The sequence below is a fragment of the Pinus tabuliformis genome, chromosome 7, assembly GCF_031772625.1.
Source record: "Pinus tabuliformis cultivar Carrire ecotype Pingquan chromosome 7, CPIR1, whole genome shotgun sequence".
Lineage (NCBI taxonomy): Eukaryota > Viridiplantae > Streptophyta > Pinopsida > Pinales > Pinaceae > Pinus > Pinus tabuliformis.
The window spans coordinates 806743616-806765150 of NC_142293.1; the positions used below are offsets into that span (position 1 = coordinate 806743616).

At 38.1% G+C, this 21535-nt stretch overlaps 1 protein-coding gene across 3 annotated transcripts in view; it reads left to right on the forward strand.

Moving 5' to 3' along the window:
* LOC149250016 (nuclear poly(A) polymerase 3-like) overlaps positions 1-21535 on the forward strand; it is a 46279-nt gene that overhangs the window by 14650 nt on the left and 10094 nt on the right. For all 3 annotated transcript variants that reach the window (XM_089458887.1, XM_089458888.1, XM_089458889.1), the window contains exon 7: positions 19056-19169. In XM_089458887.1, the coding sequence (XP_089315013.1) occupies positions 19056-19169 (114 nt within the window). The remainder of the gene's footprint in view (positions 1-19055; positions 19170-21535) is intronic.

Genomic DNA, 21535 nt, shown 5'->3' on the forward strand with positions numbered 1-21535 from the left:
TTGGAGAAGGGGCATTTGGTATTCACAAGGAGAGCATTCAACCCTCGATAGTATGGGTAGCTTGGATGCTTGCATGTAGCCATGGAGTTGACCTACAGATGCCTAGGTTACAATAGTGTCCATGCAAGGGGAGTGGACCTAGTGGAGCACATGGCTTGGGAGGAACACTGGAATCATTGGAGGCTTGTAGGAGCGTTGGACACATTTTATGGAGTGTTGATGATTGTAGGTTTTTAGTGAGTTTCTCATTATCCAGTTCTTGTAAAAAACATGGATCTTGTCCAAAAAACATGGAGTTGACCTACAGATGCCTAGGTTACAATAGTGTCCATGCAAGGGGAGTGGACCTAGTGGAGCACATGGCTTGGGAGGAACACTGGAATCATTGGAGGCTTGTAGGAGCGTTGGACACATTTTATGGAGTGTTGATGATTGTAGGTATTTAGTGAGTTTCTCATTATCCAGTTCTTGTAAAAAACATGGATCTTGTCCAAAAAACATGGAGTTGACCTACAGATGCCTAGGTTACAATAGTGTCCATGCAAGGGGAGTGGACCTAGTGGAGCACATGGCTTGGGAGGAACACTGGAATCATTGGAGGCTTGTAGGAGCGTTGGACACATTTTATGGAGTGTTGATCATTGTAGGTATTTAGTGAGTTTCTCATTATCCAGTTCTTGTAAAAAAACATGGATCTTGTCCAACATTTTGTCCCGAGCTCTTCCAGTATCTACTCTTATTCTGAAAACAGGTTCCTAAAGTGAGAGAAGGCTGCTACTTTGATTTCATTAAACAATCTGTTTTCAGTCTGTTTAAGAGTTACCTCAGAGATGAAATTTCAAATTCTTCTAGAGTGTTCTTGGTAATGGAAAAATTTAATGCTCCTGTTCCCTGCTTTCAGCCACAGGCTCCTTGATTTAAATCTCCAGATTTCTTCTTCGACGTTCTGAGCTTTGAATACTTCAGAGAGCCCTTATTCATCAATTTGGGACTTGACTTCTTCAAGGTTTCCCATCTTTCTGGAATGGGACAAGTCCTCCTTGTGGGATTTAGCCCGTTCTTTCATTTCAATTTTAATCTCTTTTTTTTTTTTCTCCCAGATGTAGGAGGCAAACTTGAAAGCCATGAACTGGGAGAGATCCAGAATTTCTCACCGTTTCTTTAAAGTCTGGCTATGAGAACCATACAGGGCTACATTTTAAATGACTTGGACCAAGTATTTGAGAGTTGATACTGAGAGCAGAATCATCTTGTGATTGGATAGTGCATTTGGGATCATTGCAGAATTTAGAATTACTAAGAGAAAAAGGAGCTTTGTAAGAGAAACCTATAGAGTCTTTCCACAATGAACCCTGGCCCTAGCCTTGTATTGCTTCAATTGAATTTTCCATTAAAAAGGTCCTATTCTGAGATCAGGTCTTCAGTGGTCCTAATGGTTAAGAACATGTGTTTGCTCCTTGGAGGTCACAGGTTCAAATCCAGAGGGTGGTAGGTATGTACACCTCCATAAACTAAGCAGTAAAATTGTTGTGTAGGGGGTCTCTTGCGCCACAAACAAGGGGGTTTCAATGTTTCATACATCAATTTGGTGTCTGGCTAGGTGTGACCTTGGATTAGATTATTTTCTTTTATTATTAATTATTTCCATATAAGGGTCTCTAATGCATGTGCCTCCTTTTGTTGCTTTGATGTCCAAAATTAAAATTAAGTGTCTTGCTTCTGTGATTTTTATGAGAGAACTGCTCTACTGAAGATGTCAAGGAGTCCCAACATATTTCTTCTTCCCATAGTTGTTGAGAGCATAAATGTTGTTTTATGTTTATTTGGACCCAGCTGCTTAGCTGCTGATACCATATACACGTGTATTGCAACTGGGGCCTAAATTTGTCTCTTCTAGTTGAAGGACTGAAGGATCCCATATTTTGGCCACCCCCCATGAGAGCCCTTTCGGGTTTAGGCAGCAACCATTGCAACCTCTTCAGAGAATATCTGTTATTTCTAATAATACAGACTCCTCCATTTTGATTCCCTGTAACAGGAATACTGCTCGTGTTTCTTTTTTAATAAGAATTTTTAAACTATCTTTCTTTATTCAAGGTTCCAGTCCCTTACAGTTCCAAGAGATTGCTTTCATTACTTGTTTTTGAGTTTGTACCCTGGTGCATAGGCATGGGGCAATGTTGATTTCAAACCCAACATGCTGCTTATCTGTCTTCTTTGTTTGCCTTTCTCCCTTATTTTGGGACCTTGGATCTCAGATTCTGCATTTGAAGAGGTTTCCATAGTTCTATTTCTAGTCACTGCCCTCAGATGCTCCAATGTTATGGACTTAGTTCCTTCAGGACTTTGTCTGCTAAGAATTATCCCTCTTGCAGTGCTTCCTGTTGAGGCTCATTTGCCTATTGGATCTGCAGTTCATGGATTCATTTGGATGTTTTGGTTCGCTTTCTTCTCAGATCTCCCCTAGTTCCAGCTGGGGTTCTTGGGGCTTGTTACAAGTGATAGCTGGACAATTGGACACATAAGAGGATTAACAATGCTTTAATAATTAATTGCTGCAATAGTCAGCCCAATCAACCAGATTCTAAAACCAATGAACAATACCCAAGAACAATGTACAATACACCAAAATATGCACTCTTTTTTCCGATAGTGCTTCATTAGATCAAGTGGTAGTTAATGTGATAGAGACTTTCTCTGTACTACTAGACTCTCACCCATGCCATATACAGTAGCATTTCGAGGGTATAAGTACACATCCATTGTCAATACAAGTCAAACATAACCTACTCAAGTACACAACTAACTCAAGAAATGCTTACATCATAAAAAATGCAATAAAACAAGACACATGTGGGCTTAATTAAAAATTGTTAAACCTGACTCCACACTATCTAACCCTAAACATTTGCTCCGTCCCAAAGTATGAGGGATCAATACTAATGTAGTTTTGCAAGCAAGTGCCGTTGGGCAAAAACTGACCTGGAGTGGAAGAAACTTAATGGTGCAAATATCTCTGATTTCTGCCCATACTTTTGATTTCTTCCGAGTTTTACAGGTTGCCAATTTGTCTGATATTTTCAAAATTATTTAGGTCTATGTTTCTTCTTACCTTATATTTTCTGATATTTTCCCCTATATTTCTGATAAGTTTGTTTTTGGATCCTTGACTATATATTCCCCAAAATTATATTTGCAACGATGGAAGAAAGCATTGAAAGGTTGTAGATCAAGAGTTGCATAAAAGAACCATCAGAAACCTAAGGCAAGATGGGTGTAGGAAGTGTCGGAACTAAGACGTGTCAACTTGTGCTGAAGATCATTGCAAGATTGGTATGCTCTCAGCTTTAGACTGGAACACTGTGGAAAGTATGACATAGCACATGGGGATGATCAACATGATTTGATGCAGAGGGAGCTTGCTGGGAGGGAGATGCTGAGGCTCAAGGGCATGAGAATAATGTTGTGTTGAGTGTCGTGGCCAAGGAACTGTGGGTGCAGAACCTTGGAATTAGGTTAACATGTAGGATGCTTGTGGTTGGGGGGCATCAAGAAGATGGTAGGGTGGCATTAAGTGGCATATGACAGGATCATCAAAGCACTAGTCTTGCTAAAAAAATAATTGCATTGAAGGGTCATAGTTGGGGACTAAGTCACCTAACAAGATGACATGGGACATGGAGGACATGGAAAGATGAGTATCCAACACGAGATCTGTCGACTGTGGAAATAGGACATGTTATATATATATATATATATATATATATATATATATATATATATATATCAAATTAGTGAATCACATAGAAAAATGAAATATAGACAACCTTGGAATTAGGTTAACATGTAGGATGCTTGTAGTTGGGAACCATCAAGAAGATAGTAGGGTGGCATTAAGTAGCATATGATGATAGATCCTCAAAGCGTTAGTCTTGTTAAAAAAATAATTATGTTGCATGGTTATAGTTGGGGACTAAGTCACCTAATGAGATGAAAGAGGACATGGAGGACACGAAAATATGATTGTCCAACACAAGATATGTCGACCCCATAAACATGACATGTTATCTATATGTGTGTAGCAAATTAGTGAATTACACATACAAAAGTGAATATAGACGATCAATTTTTTTTAGGATTTAGAAACTAAAGCTTTTACATGATGATGATACAAATTCACTGATACAATTAGAACTACATTAAAATGACAAACACACAAGAAATTAGAACCATAGACTGCAATTTTCTCATTAAGTCATCAAAATCAAAATGCATTATATGGATACTGAGTTACTGCTACTCTAGGTGGGAATGACAATTGTAGATACAAAATAGGGTTGATACTAGAATTGTAGATAGAAGAATCTCATAGCTTGTGATTGCTAGTAGTTCTCCTCCATGTCATCATCATCAAAATCAACACCACTGCCATTGCTCTCTCCCTTATCCTCCTTCCTCTTTTATATCCAATCCAATCTGTGCATCTTCGGGTTCGGAGGATGACCCCTCAAGAGTATCACCATCATCAGAAGTGACTATCTCTAGTAATGGATTATTAAGATCCAACTTGGCTAATGCCAACTGAACACTGTGATGGCACTTGTAGGGAACTATGAGGACACGGTTAGGGCATGCGTTCAACATGTGATTGGCACGTGCCCTGTGAACAAGGTGGCAAACATGTGTTGGTCATGTGTCAAACATGTGTTTGGCATGTGTCTTGTGAATAGGACATGTGTTCTCACGAATATGTGTCCGACACATTTGATATGTGACATAGGGCTAGTTTAGACGTGTCTTGTTACATAGATTGGGGACCATGGAGTGTGGTGGTAAGGCTTTGTTGAATGACATGTGTTGAAATGCTTGAGCAAGTAGGCTTGCTATGAAGAAGGTGTATATACTTGCGATCGATGGAGCCATGGAGCACAGTGATAACACTTTGTTCAATGGCATGTGATTGAGTAGGCATATGATACTGTGCATGTGCAAATTGATGAATATTGGAGCCATGGGTGTGGTGATAGGGTTTTTGTTGGGTTGCGTGAGCGACTATGCCTATGATAAAGAATGTGTGTGGGTTACTTGATCTTGGGTGCAAAGGAAGGATGCTTGAATGTGTTGTGTTTCCAAAACATTGATGGTCTTGTAGATAATCATGTGTGTTGTGGTGAACCGTGATGTTCAAGCCAAAACTTGGTCAACAACACTATGATTGGTGCTAGATCCATGGTGGGAAGGATTTGAAGCTAGATGCCATTTGATCATGTGCTTTGATTAATGAAAGTAGTGAAGGCATGTTGCAATTTCACCTCATGACAATGCATCACGAACAAAAAAATTTAATGGAACCAATCTATGGCAATGCAACCTCTTCAAAATATATAACACAATTAATAACTCTTATCAAAGGATAAAACTAACAACTCATTGTTATAACTTACTTTTGTCCAAGAGTGTTTCTGGAATGGTCTTGGGGGTGGGAAAGGTGTGCATTGTGTGAGCAATAAGTGTTTGGTAAGTCACCATTAGTGAATACAGATGAGAAGATATGTTGCTATTATATTTTAGGAAACCCTTTAACCAATTATCACATGTGGTGCCTCCAATCTTGTGCTAGTCCCTTGAATGGCTAGAAACTCTTAAGTGGGGGATATTCCTAGAAGGGCTTAAGTGCATTAGGACTATGCTATTGTGGGTTGATTTTATTTATTGGACACCACATATATTTTAAGAAAGTTTTGCACACTTACTAAGGACAAAAGTCAGTAGATCGCATGGAAGAGGTACATTCTAATCAACATGAGAGATTTGTAGAGGTGCACACTTGTAATTTCCCTTTGGACAATTTTTTCTTTAGAAAAAATTAACAAGAGGGAAACTTGAAGTGAGCCATGGTGTGTAGGTATTGTGCCACCTCCATAGTGAAGGAATGATGGGGAAAAGAAAATCAACACCATGTCAACCATGGTAGCCATGCATCCTTGTCACTTGACCACTAAAATCAAACATATAGAAATAAATTGAGCATTTATTGAACATGCTAGGTGTGTATATCATCTAAGTCTTAGTTTAATGAAGTTGATAAAGCATGTGATATATTGTTATTGTTTTAGATGAAGCATTTACAACACGTCGAAGGTGAGCTCGATATGTGTGCCTTTTGAGGATATAAATCGGAAAACTTTGTGGAGATTACATGAGTTATTCGATGCATGCCCAAAGTTACTCTCTAAACAACATAATATATGGAAAGAATAATAGTGGGGTAGCTTGAAGAGACTCGAGAGATGTGGTATGTTTGCAAAATGATGGATCCATTGGAAGGATGTAGGATGCGATCATAACAATACCCACATTGTTTGGTTGGACCAAGTGTGTAGAGCCTATAAATTTAACCATGGTTTCCACAATTTATCTTCATTTCACAACACTAAGAAAACCAGGAATCTCGAAAATAAATACCAAGCGTGAGACATTTGAAGCTTAGTGAGTGTGAACATGCAAAATGTAAAGTAGTCGAGCTCTTATAAAAGGGGTGTGCATCATCAAAATGGTAGTGGAGTGGAAAATTTGTATGTAACAGATCCACCTTGTTACCAAGTGGCAAAAGTGCCAAAGGTCTCTTAGGCATGTACGTCCTTGATGGGGTCAAGAAATTAAATGTGAAGCAATTTCGACAAATCTTGAGGAGTGGTCTGCAATCACTGGTGTAGTTTTACTCATTCAATTATCTTTAGATTGTGAATATCTTGTGCAAAGTCAATGTTGTCCAGTATCATTACAATGTGTTGAGCAATGTTGCATGACTCGTACCCGTATAAGACTCGTCATGGCATTGACTCGTCGACTCGTATAAGACTCGGGAATGACCCTTATAAGACTCGTTAAAATACAAAAAAAAAAACCTTAAAATATGGTAAATTTTAAGCAAAAAAAGAAACTAATGACAATTCCAATCCTTATAAGTTATAAAAACCACAATATATGCAATAATTCATAACATCATCTCATATCTATAAAAGTACAACATAACATATTCGATTTTTGTAAGCAAAACATTTAGATACTGAATAAGAAAAGGACTCATGATTCCATAATTAAAATAAAAAATGTCAGCAAGTTCAAAATTCAAATACATGTCATAAATGATAAATGATTGTCTCATAACAATCTTGAGTCTCATCACTCATGGATGACCATGCCTAAAATAAGCCCTCGTGGAGCTAGTGTTAACATCGGAAGACTGAAGCAACTGTGAGGCAAGTGTATTTGGAGTCTCCATTTGAGATGACAAACTAGAGAGATCCTCAGTCTCTTCATCAAGCCAACTCAAATCAGGGGCCTCCTCCACAACCCAATCAGACTCTAAATCAATAGTATCCAATAAAATTGGATCTGTATCCTTTGGTTGCACTTGTTTTGTGAGCATTTGAAGGTTGTAGGAGATGAAAACCAACTTCTCCAACCTGTTTCTCTTTTTGTTGTGGATGTGCTCAAACACTGACCAATTACGCTCACAAGAAGAAGCACTGCAGGGTTGACTCAAAACTCTGATGGCGAATTCTTGTAATTGTGGTGCCTCAGTGCCACAATCTATCCACCAATGAGTTGTAAAAAAATAACAACAAAGATTATCAGTTTGCAATGCCAAACATATAAAAGAGAACTAGCAAAATTACAAGCTAAGTTCTAACAATTTGCACTTACAAGGCATTTTCTTGTCCTTGAGACATTGGTTTGAGCTGAATCCAAACATGCCAGATGCTTCCTTGTACATTTCTCGTTGTATGTTGATTTTGTCCTAAATATCTTGATTCGGGAACATCTTCTCAATGCATATCATGACACCTCTCATCACCTTGGGATCTATTTGAATGCTAGACCCCTCATTATAGAATAAGCTCGGATTGAGATATGCTCCTACTGCATGCAATGGTGAATGTAGTTGCCTGTCCCACTTGGAATCAATAATTTGCCATATAGGGAGGTATTTAGTAGTTGCCTGTCCCACTTGGAATCAATAATTTGCCATATAGGGAGGTATTTAGATTCATTTCCCTTATAGAAAGTCTTGATGGCCTCTTTGGCCCTGTCCATGCCCTCATAAATATATCCCATTGCAGGTTTCTCTCCATCCATCAATCTCAAAATTTTCACAAGGGGCTCAGTGAAGCTGACAATCTCAGTCACTTTGTCCCACAAACTATCAACAAAGACATATGTTTTCACAGACATTGCTTCCGGTTTTGTGCTATCTTTCCAGAATACGTGTTGTTGGCTACAAAACATTCTTCTCAAAGCTTGGTACTCATACAAAAGGCTTTGGAGGGAAAGAAAGTTTGTAGCAAACTATGTGACAGCGGGGCGACTAAGCTCACCTTGTGTGAATTCCCTCATAAGGTTCAACACCCAAGCATGATTATAAATATACTTGGTAATATGCTTGCATTCTTGCACAACGTCTTGCACCCACTCCAACTTCCCAATGTCCTCTAGCATCTAGTTGATGCAATGGGCAGAGCATGGAGTCCAAAAAATGGTGGGATATTTGGCACAAAGCAACCTTCCACCCGCCACATAATTTGCTACATTGTCCGTGATTACTTGGACAACATTTGCAACCCCAATTTCCTCCACCACATTAGCCAACAATGAAAAAATCAAATGTGCATCTTTTACATTTGCAGATGCATTAATGGATTTTAGGAACATGGTTCCTTTAGGGCAAGATACAACAAAATTTATTATTGTTCTACCCCTCTGTCTGTCCACCCATCAGACATAAGTGTACAACCTGTAAATTTCCATGAGCTTTTAATGCTCTCCAATTGTTCCTTGACACACTCAAGCTCCTCATCTAGCTCTTTCCCCCTAAGTGCATTATAAGATGGGGCTTTGTATCCAGGGCCAACACATGCAATGGCATCCACCATGGGCTGATAAAAATAAGACTTTGCAAAGTTGAATGAAAGACTGTTATGGTACTGAAACCTCCTCACTGCCATATCTGCCTCCTCCCTCTTCTTATCATTGAAGCTGTCCAAGGTTGGTTGAGATCCTGAAGTTGTATGAGGACTGAGGAAAGAAGAGGTTATACTCCTGTTTGCCACAACACTTAAAGAGGAGTTACCAATACCTGGACTTTGAAACCGTGTTTCACTCTGAGATGAAGATCTACCTATCCCAACAATCTCATCATTCCTTCTTGCCCTCTTAGAACTTGCTTCTTTAATGGATTCCAAAGCAACTACCATTTCAGTAGTGACTTCATCAAGGCAACTTTGACAACATCCCACACCATTTCCAGGAATTTTGGCTAGGTGATATTTCAGCCTGTTTATGCCTGCATGCATTGTGGCATTGCAATAATTGCACTTGATATTGTGTTCATTACCAGGAATGATTCGTTGACCATGTGCTCATGCCGGATCACGAGACTGTTTGAAATCCTTTGGTGGCATGGTGACAAAATCTGGAAGAATTTTTTTTTTTGGGTTTTGAATTTTTTTAATAATTTGCAAGTTTTTTTGGTTGTGTGGTTGAGTATCTCAGCCACAAAGGGCTGCTGTGTGGCTGAGAAACTCAGCCACAGGCATTCCCCCCACAAAAAAAAATGAATACATGGAAAACATTCTAACTAGGTTCATGAAGCCTACATGAAGCTTACTCTGACTCGATGAAGCCTTCTTTAGCCTCCTCCAACAGCTCCTTCACGCTCCTTTAGCTTCACTTTCAAGTGTCAACACTCACGCAATTTAGCCAAACACTCAAATGACAAGTGAATGACAAATGGAAGGGAGACAGGTGCTTATAAAGCTTTTTTTCCCCTCTGATTTCCCTTTTCCTCCACCTCATTTCCAAAAAAGAAAAAAAGAAACAATTTTTTTTTGAATTTTTGGATAGATTGTGGGTATTGATGCTCGGAGGGTCTTATACGGGTCCGATACGGGTTTGATGGGCTACCCGTAGGTTTGATGTGGCTAGCCAGGTCTTATACAAAACCCGCCAAGTCCAGATCTAGATTGCGGGTTCTATGCGGGTGACCCGGCCTAGCATAGGACCCGTCCTTACCCGCGGGTTTTATGCGGGTCGTGCTTCATTGGTGTCGAGTGTAAGAATGTTGTGCTTATGTGGAGCTAGTTGCCATTGTTGTTAAGTGCGTTCCCATAGCCAGTGACTGTCTTCTAGATGATACTCTTCAAACCCAAAAACAAATGTCCTGCATAATATTCATCACAATTTGTGGAGAAGGGTGTGGTCCTATGTCACTTTTGATACCTTATTCACTCATCCATTGATTAGAATGTTCAACAATACATGCTGGTGTTGATGGCAAAGGGCTGGGACTAGGGCTAAGGGAACCAATCTTGAGCCATGTACAATGAAATGAGAGGCACACTATAGTGTAAATTGCCAATTCAATAAGAAAATCAGTGTTACATGTGGTTGTTGCACCATTGAGATTCATAACAAATAGATTAAGATGGCTTTAATAATTAGCTATTGCAATATTTAATTGCATCAACCAGATGCATAAATTGTTAGAAAAGTTTTCCAGATTCACTGCGTGTGACAGATTGATGTCAATATTTCTGATCTTTGAACAATACAAAATACACCAGATACGCAGGTGCCAATAGAGCCTCAATAGATCCAAAACTTTGCATGTGGTAGTGATGCAATAGAGACTATCTCACTACTACTTGACTCTCACTGGAGCCATACACTTTGGAATTTCATGGGTTTAAATAACATTCATTGTGAATAGAAGTCAAACTTAATCACCCAAGAGGACCCTTGCTTGGGTCCATAGTCAAACTAAGCGATACTTGCACCAAAATACACGAAAATAATATGCATGTGGATTTCATTTAAGGGCCTAACTCAACATATTGGGCCCTAGAGATTTACTTTTTTTTTCAAAGCGGAAGGTCTCATTAGTCTGTTGGAGATATAGACTTAAAGCACTAAACTTGTTTGAGTTTCCAGCCAAGGCAAGTTTTGAGGGATTACCTTGTGGCTGGTTTTGTCTTTTTCCCCTTGGATTATTCACTGCTAGGGATTTTTGTTTATCTAGGTTTTCTTGATTGGTGAGCTGGGTTTGGAACTTCTTGCAATCATTTGCAAAATGGCCATATTATGACATTTGTTGCCTTTGAAGTGAAGCTACTCAAAGTCTAGAAGATGAATACAGATCCAATCCTCCATATCTAGTTTGATGGGCTTAGGAAGGCCCTTTTTAAGGCCTACGTCCACATATATCCAGGGGCATGTTATTGTCTCAACCTAGACAAGAACAACCGTGGAAAGATATTCTTTGAGATTGAATTCTAGTGTGTTGAAGTACATGCCACAGGTGCCATTTCTAAACATGAACAGAATTGTCAAGAAGTCCCAGTCTGATTTGAGCTCCAGGACAAATGCCTTGACTCCTTGTCCACATAAATAATAATGAATTTGACCTTTAAGATGTGGAATCCACTATTTTATTAGCTAGTTCTTGATGGTTTTAGAGTTTAGCCAAACCCCAGTAAACATACCAATCGGGGTTCATTCTATGAATACCAATGCCTTCTTCTTGGGTGCTGTTGTAGAGACAACCAGTGTTGGGATATTCTCCAACTTTAAATCTGGGGCCTATGTCTGCCTTCAAAGTTTTTACCTTCTTGGCCTCAAGTGTTGCCAGAGTCTTGAATGCTGTTACAACTGCTGCAATTTCAGATGATATAGAAGGCCTTTAGTGCTTTGTTCAAGGAATCCCCACCTTGGAGGAGTCCTTGAGTGAAACAATTGCTCAGGGGTGCAAAGACCATAGCAGAGCAATGTGGCATTTTATTTTTTGTTCTCAAAAATCATTCATACAAGTAACCAATATGTACGAGTTATTATGATCAGTGTTGCAAAAATATTTAATATCATCATTGGCAATTTATTGGCAGGGGTCATAAGTTCATGTTATTGTAAAGATTGGTAAAGTATCAACGATATATTGAGAAATATCACAAATACAAAATGCAGTCATTTTCTCTCTCTTTTTTAACAAATATAAAGTAATGAACACATCAAGTAATTGTGTTGTGACATAAATTTGAAAAGTTGACAGATATATAAGATGTATTATGTGTCAAATGACACATCAGACATTTATTGCCGGTTGCTGTTGAGTCAATACTCAAAACTGGTTATAGTATACACATTACAAAATTGTATAAATGTATCTCATGATCCATCTAATCTAATCTAATCTGCCTATTTTTTCTGGCAAAGTTAATGGGCCTTCCTCTAGTAATGGAAGATTTTATGCCAGAAGTTGAATGTCTGGTGCTGGGTGTAGGTATGTACTGACGCTGGTGTCTGACTCTCCTCAGTGTCCTTTAATGGTTGCTCCGGGATTTTCTGTGCTGGCTCCTGCCCCTTTATGAGAGTCCTCCATCCTAGGCCTATCAATTTTCACTACCCAATTGGCCATGGTGTCAATGTCATCCAAGCAAATGACATCCACATCCACTGATCTTTGATGTTGCTTCACCCATAGACAGAGATTGCAGTAGACAGAGACCATATCATTGAAGTGTTGATATTCCTACTGGTTGTGCTTCTTTGAGTGTGTTTGTTCAAATACACTCTAGTTGCACTTGCTATCGGAAGTGCTAATGTTTGGCTCAACATATGAAGGTCGGATTTCTGGAACTGTGGCATTTTCCCAGTTTTTTGTGATGGTTTCACCAAGTATTTGGGAGTGGGGATGCAGGTCATAATGGGGGTTCCTCAACATGTGGGGATCCAGATCGAAATACAACTATTTAAAATTTAAATATATGAGAAACTGAAATATAGATGATACATGATATTTATTATTAATCAATCACAAATCTGATATAGCATAATGATACATTGAAGTCGGATACTTAACATACATACAAAACAATGAACATGCATAATAATGATCCATGACAAACATAATATATGATACTTAACATAATATTATGCCTGTTGTCCATGAAATGTACACAATATAATAGTAAGGCTTAAGTTGTCATAGTTTATCTCTCATGGTTCATCGTTCACAGTTCAACTCTTACATTGCATGCTGTAATGCTCTCACAATGAAATGCAAATGCAAATGAATGTGGGTTGGTGTTTATGTACTTTGCAAATAGGTTTTAAGGGGTAGATGAGTTAGGGTTGCTTTTTGTTTTCTTAAATTAATGTTTTCTCTTTTTTCAAGGTATTGCATGGGCATTTTGAAAGGGAGTGTCCAAGAGCCCCCCTTTTTTGCGGTTCAGGGGAGGGGGGAGTGCTTAGAAGCCCCCTTTTTTCGGGAGCATACCTACCTTTTGGGGGAATGTCTTCCTGTGAGTTTCCTAGTATACCTCCAAAAAAGTTTGTGGGGAAACATCCCAGATGGAGTACTCCCATTCCAGGAGTGCGGTAGTGCACACCTTAACCTCAGGAATACATCCCTGTGTAACAATAGGGCTTTTCCCACCGAATATCTACAACAAACAAAAGAAAATGGAAAGAAATAAATTACATCTGCATTCACTGCCAAATAAGGAAAATTAAATCAAGCAAAACAGAAAACATCAAAACTTGTTATATTAAAATTTAAGTTGCTTACATGGAAAACAAAAAAGAAACATTGAAACTTGTTATTAAAATTTAAATTGCTTACAAGGTGTTGTAGTTATCCTTGCATGCACTGCCATGTGGAATCCAAATAATCTGACAACCCTTTTATGCACACTCATTTGTTTTTGTATCACTGTTCATCTGTATCAGGGCCCATCGTCTACAGTCTATATGCATGTAAGGATTCCTTGAACTTTGCCATCAAAATTAGAGTCATGATAGTACGAAAAAGCAGGGTTGAGTTAGAGCCCTTCTGAATGAATGGGGTGATGGAGCAATTCGTAGTATGTACCATTGCCCATTGATCAAATGCTAGATCATCATCTATCTCTTATACTCCACATCGCCATTGCCCCCAGTAAGAACGGATACTTCTTTGGCCCTATCCATGGCCTCATATAGGTAGCCCATTGTAAGATTGTCACCATCAGCCAAGTGAACAACCCTGGCATATTCCTCTATGCCTTCTCAGAACTAATCTTGATACAGTAGTCTTGCAATAGCCTATGCTTCTGGCTTCTTGCTGAACAGAATAGCAACTATTCATCAGAAACAATCATTCTCTTCACCTCCAATGTACAAACGAGGAGGGACTGAGGAGAAATGAAGCTGGTAGTAAATCATATCATGGCAAGACACACCTGCTCTCTGTTGCCTGTGGATTTCCTGTTTAGGCTAAGAATTGTGGCATGATTATGTATGACTTCAATGGCATTCTTGGCTGAACCACTTGTAAAGTAAATCTTTTGATATCCACAAGCATCAAATTGACGTAATAAGCAGCACATGGAAATAATTTTGAAATTATTGGGATAATAAGAAATAATCTGATAAATTAGATTGGTTTCAAACCAGAATTATCAAACTTGTGCGAGATATGCACTAATTATGTGCTAGATAGGAATACTGTCACAAAAATGTCGGGTTGATTTTTTCATATGATACTTTCAGAAAATTCTTAGGCTGAAAAACTACTCTCTATAATCTCCTTTGCTTGATGTGCCTTTGTGAAAACCTTTTGAATATAATCCAATTCATGAAGATTTCTTAATCTCTCTGACATGTCATTGATGCCCATCAGCTGTACTTTGCTTCATAGACCCATGTTTGCAAATTTGTGAAAGTCTGAAAGCTGTTATATGTTTACAAATTTGTGATTTTATGACATTCTCCATATCCCCAGGAAAATTAGAGGCCTGTGCATATAGTGGAGCAATCACAACCAAGAATCATTGCCTATACACAGGATGATGCATGACACTTGCTAATGTTGTAATGGCATGTTTATTCTCCAATACACCAATAAGATTTTTAAGTCATATTGATGTTAACTTTGTTCTAGAGCTTCTCTTGCACTCCCACTTTGTACTACACAGATTGTACTCTTTTAGTCCCATTAACCCACCCTTTGTTGTGATCCGTTGAACTTTAACAAAATTATCCTTTCTTATCTTATCCTCTTTGATATATCTTTAACTTGTGCTTTTGCCATAGAAATGTATATTCATCTAAATTATAATTAATAGAAGTCTATCTTCTCATGACAACATATTGGTTGAATATAAGGTGATCTGTTCTATGGCCATGCATGTAGAATCAGAATTCTTACATATCACTGAACAGTTACAACCAAGAATCATGATCTTAGCAAAATATAAATATATCTCTTGATATGTAGTTGTACTAACTTTCTTACCAAATTTTATCATCTTTAACATTGTTTTTGTGTTTGATCTCTCCATTCTTCCTGTGATGGAAGTTATTACAAAGCTGGTTGGGAGGATAAGCATTTGTCTGTATATCCATGTTTTCTTTTGCTTAAATTACTATTTTTACTCCTGTGTCTAAATGAGAAATGATTATGCCTGCTAGAACATAGTGTCCTGTTTTACAACTATCTAAAGACAAAAACCATTGACATGCAAAGACCAAGATGTGCAGAGAAGAAAGAGAAACAAAGAGACAGAAGCCAGGGCTTATCCCAGGAATTCGTTCATCAGCTGGCTGATCTTCATTCTCTGGGGTTTCTCCTCAAGGGTTTTCTGTCCTTAAATTCATAAGATCTACAGGTTTGTGCTTTTATATCCATGTGAATACAGATCATTGAGGTGGTAGCTATCTTCTATACCATTTCCTGGAAACAGTGAAATTGCAACTATTTCTCCTTGTCCAACTTCGGAATGTCTTGCACTTCTTCTGTTAGCTTCATTAGGTAATGGGAGAGCTAGAAAATTATGATTCTCATACCTGCAATTTTTCTCTCCCTTCTTTCCAAGAGCATCACCAGCACCACTGATTTCTTTGTTGGCACACATACATTGAACTTGGTTCATTGACTTCATCTCTGACTTGCTGAGGCCAGGTAAGCAGTGAAGAGTTCTCTGAGAAATTTCTCAATGCTGCTTCTTTTTTGTTCATCCCTTTTCATTTATGGCCATCAGTTGTAATTGTAAACTATATTAAAGATTCCATCTCTCCCCCGTGGGGGATCAGTTAACGGCTTTATCAAAAAGGCAGGCTTCCAGATTAAGGTTTAAAGTCCTTTTAACTAGATCCCGCTTAATGATGCTTTCAAACTCTTTTATTAGATTCTAATTCACTTATAGTTGGACCTATTACTTTGCCATTCTATCTATTGAATGGTTCTGCTTCCCTGGGACATGTATTATGGTTGCTTTGTATTGTTTAAACTTTAAATAGAAACTTTTATCAATTTCCTTTCAAATTAATTCCATTTGTTATTGACCAGTTTTACAACTAGATGCGTAATCTTTTCTAAATTCCAATTTGCTAATACGTACATCAGGACATAGTTTTTAAACTAAGTCTAAAGCCAGGTATGTGGATTCAGCTTCAGTTTTGGAGTCTTGGTCCGTGCCTGCCAATATCGAAAACTAGGCATTTTGTTGTCATGTTGTCTCTTGTGTTTCATGATTCATCCGCTACATCCTTTCCCTTTGTTCTCCTTCGAGGCATGATTTTAGTTTGAAATATAAAACATGTGATTGCTGACTTTGGAATCAATGTTGTTCTGTTTTGCATGCTTGAAACTGTCATTTAATGGCAATCTGCATAGCACTTAGTACCATATCTGACAGCTGATATTACATGTTTTATTAGCAGAGATGCACAATGATTCTGGATGTTTTTCTCTTTGGTTATCATTTGTGAATGTAGTTTCCTGCCTATAAGTATATAGTTGATAGTATTTTTTTCTGCTTCTAAGGGTGGAGGTGTATATGTTTGTTTTATAGTTTTTTTTAAAGAAATGGCTAGTTTAGTTATATTATCAAAAAACTGGATTTTGGCCCAGGTCCCATACAAAATTCAATCTGTTCTTCAAAGACACTGAATTGATAATGGCAAAATGCAGACAGCCTATGCCTGCAACTCTTTTGACCAACAATTCTGAAATATACCTTCTATAGACTCAGAAAAAGACACCTAATATCCACTATCAGTAATATTTACATAGCATTGCAAAAACAAAATTTTAACTGACATTGGATGGTCCCTCCGCGAGAGCTTTAGCAGTCTGAGCAGATGGTTGGCATTCCTTCTGCTGCTCCCAATCCAGCTTCATCCGATTTCTCTGAGGTTCCTCAGTAGACTCTGCATCTGCGTCCTTGTCCTGAGGCTCATTTTTGAACTTCCTCTCCAGCTCTGTCATCCTTATTTCCATCGCAATCAATCCTGTCTTGCATTCCATCTCAAGTTTTTCAACGTTTGCTTCCAGCAGAACCAGCTTCGATTCCATCAATTATGTCTTAATTTGCATCCAATGCTCTTCCATTTCAATCCTCCTCAACACCGCCAGATCAACCCTTCGGAGGCTATTGCTAACCTGTCCAGAAGCACGTACAATCTCATGTGCAAAAGATTATGGGTCTTGTCATCTCTTCCCTCCATTGCTAAACCACAGCGTGACAGAGCTCTCCAAGTGATTTGAGAAAGACTCTGCCTCCTTTTGCTCTCTCTCCGCAGAGGATTATCCTGATCCCTTATCAGAGAAACTGCAGTGAATATATAATTCCTTCCATCCATGGGGCGCCATTGCAGAATAATTGAATGCAGATCTGCCATGATCGTGTGAACCTCCCTGATAGAATCCTGTATTGATTGCCAAGGGAAGAGCACAGTGAGGGGGCCAAAGAGAGTTAAGGCCCATTGCATTTGAATAGACCAACAATTCATGAGCCATCCCCACATTGCATTTAAAGCTGTTTTTAAGGAGAGAGCCTGCGTCCACCTGTTTGTGCTTTGTACCGCTTGAGTACTCCAGTTGTTGCTATCTATGCATCGAACCTGCTCCGCCTTTATGCAATTACATCGCTGGTATTTGGTCTGGCTTCCATATCTCAAGGCTGCCAGGGGATTAAATAATCTCGACACCCAAGAACGCTGCACTTGAAACAGCTTGATTCCGGTGGGTGTTTTCCGACAGGGGAGATTGGAAAGTTTGATTGTATAATGTGGATTTTTTTCATAATGATCAAGGAATTGGTTGATAACAACACTTTGAACATGGTTATATTTTCATAGTCCCCTGAGACAGAGTTGCCCCTTTTTTCGCCATTTCATCTGCCTCTAAATTATTATTTCTATACACATGATAGAATTTAACGTATTCAAGTTGATGTAATAGGTGAATAATCCTCTGAAGAACTGTTGGGAGGGAGGGATTAAAGTTTTCCTTGGCTTTTTGAACTTGCTGTATCACAAGCATTGAATCACCAAAAAACCAGAATCTTAGAATTTTGTTTTTTGATTGCCCATTCCAGTCCTTGCCACAGGACTAGTTATTCAGCTTGGTTATTGGTCGAGATGCCAATCCCCAGACAAATTTAAGCTCCTTTTGTTCATTGGGGCAAAAGATAACCCCTACCGCTCCTGCCACCCCTGGATTGCCTTTTGAGGCTCCATTGATAAACAGAAAATGTTGCCCTTTGCTTGCTTGCCAGCGTTGAAATTCAGAGTCCATTCTAATGAGCCGGTTCTGTTTGACAATTGGTCTAAATTTAGTGCTTCCGATTTGGTGGGATGTAGTGCCTAATTTCTTCAAACAGAAGACATGATGCTTTATGAGCCACCATTGAAGATAAAGATTGCTCCCCTTTGAAAATTGCTTTCGAGCAAGCCAAATTGACCAACATATGTATCTGGGCATTGATTCCCAGCTTCTCTTGTTTGTTTTGTAGTCTTATCACCTTTGCTTTAAGCAATTATTCAGTTGATTTATCCATTCAAATTTCAATAGAATGAGTAGTTTAAGGGAATATTCATTTCCATTCTTGTTATTTTTGGCTCTTTGCAAATTTTTCATTGTTAGCTGATTTGCAAAGAGAGTGGACCATGAGATTTCCTGCCTTTTGATATTCAATCCTGTGTGCAGAACATAATTTTCATGAGTATGGGTGCAGGATATGGATATTCTCGATGAAAAATTGCTTGAGAATATTGATGATACAACTGTCAAAAGTTTGAATGGATGCAGAGTTACCGCACGGATCCTTCAGCTAGTACCCAAGATTGAGGTAAAAATTGGAACATTTGGTTTGATTCCCTTGATTGAAAGATTTAAATGTCAATGAAGAACATATGCTATGAAGAGACTTATTATCCAAACATCCAACATTTTAAGGGGCAAAACTTCTTATTATGGTAAAAACATTTAAAACTTAGAAGTCTGACAAATGGAGATAGTTTGCTTCTTCTGATTGAATCTTGGATGTAAGTTTGTTAAATCTTGTTTGGTCTCTAGCAAGAAAGTTTACATCATGAAGTTGAGGAGAGTATATTTTCAGAATTTTAATAGGCGTGTTTCACCATGTTTAAGGTGGCTTGCATAGTGAGAATTCATATCACCATTGAAGATGCAAAATATTGTGTACTTAAGATGAGCGGTTGAGTATAGTTGCATGTTGCTTGAAGGCACACCATATATATTTTATTTTTTTATTGATGATCCTTCATGTTAGACGAGCAGATTAAATAAAAAACTATCTGAAGAGTGTCTAGTTTGGGGTTGGTGATTGATCATATATCCCAATCAAGTTTTGAGTAAAAGGGAATAATATATTGCATGTTGTTAGTATTTGGGTGGAATGTTACAACTATGAAGTATGAAGAACTAAGGGCTTGTTTTTCATCTATGATGCTGATAATGAGTTAGGGAATGACTGTTATAACTTATATCTAGTCCCTATTCCTTTTCTTTCTTTATTTTGACATTACTTGCTTATGCTCTTTAAAGTATTTTTCATATATCTGTTTGTTTGGCTTACTTTATGCTTTCAGAGTAGCATTAGGTACTCTTGCAGGTGCTTATCATTGATTGAACCTTTTTTCTCTTCAGTCCCATTGACCTACCTTTCTGGTCATCCATTGGATGTCTATATAATTATGTTATCTTATCTTTGTCTCCCATATGAGTATCCCCCATGGTTTAAACCCTCTATAAATAATAGCTGATATTAAAATCAATTTCATTGGATGGCTAGTTTGTACAACCAAGCATTGCTTCTACAATTCTCAGATGAAAGTTTGAATGCAACATATCACTGAGAAAGCATAAATATCTTCTACCCATTTTGTAATGGGCAATTGGGTTCTTAAATCTATGAATAAAAAAGTTTGAAGCGGCAGTTGGTATGCATGTTCCCCTTGTTATTGATTCCAGGTTTCGTATGATGATGAAAAGCAACTAGAGATTTGTCACTTAAAGTATTGAATGCTGCAATTATTTTAAATTGCTTATTTTGATCACTGAAATGTACATGCAAACTTCCCTTTTAGAAGTGCTAAAGAACATCATTATGTATTATATTGACATAGTTTAAGGTTCAGCTGTCTCAAATAACTCAGTGTTACTTGGGAGCGGGAGCGGGAGCGGAAGCGGGAGCGGGAGCGACCATTTTCAGAAGCTCCCGGTTTGGGAGCGAATCGGGGAGCGATTTTTTAAAAATATATATATTTTTTATATTTTTTAATTTTTGATACATATATGTCAACAAAAACATGTAGAATGATGAAATAGACATAAAAAACATAAAAAAACATAAATTGATCATTGAACCATATCACATCAATCATCTAGAAATTATAATCGTCATCAACCTTAGTAAAATAATAAATTAAAATAACATTCAATTCAATAACATTTATCATCATTGATCACCAAAGTAACAAGTTGTACTTGTAAGCCAAGTTTAACCATTACAAGAAGTAATATCGAAGATATTTCTAAGTCCTAACTTCTAACTGTTAACATGATATGAAATGTTAAAAATTTATAAAATGAAACATGAATAATGAGATGAAATGAAACAACTTTAGTCTTTCACAAAGCATCATATTCATAATTCACAATCATTACCAATGAGTTATAATTGCCAAGGCCCAACTTCAAACTTCAAATTTTCATTGTCACAGTCACCAGTGATATAATGTTTACAAAAAATATCATAATGTCATAATGATATGAAAGAGTCAAGAGTCAAGAGTCAAGGACTCAAAACTCAACACTGAACAGTTATGAAAACTAAAGTGACAAGTCACAAGTCTAATAGAAACTAAAAAAGACAAGTAAACTGTAAATCTACAAGTGGCCCTTGCCACGAGAGTCTCCAGGAGTATAAGTAGGTCTTGGCGGTCTTCTAGGAGTCTCCCGCCCAGACCGACGACCAGAACTAGAGCCTCCACACGAGGGTGTCGATGGAGGTGGCGACAGCAATGGAACAAGACTCGGGCCCCGAGAACTGGATGGTGGAGGTGGAGGTGGCATCGCTGCTGCAGCTGCTTCAGCTTCATCCCGTACAAGCTCATCTTCTAGTTCTTCCATATGTACAATGCCATCTTCCAAATTGTCGTCCTCAGGGTGATTGTCCCAAATTTTATATGT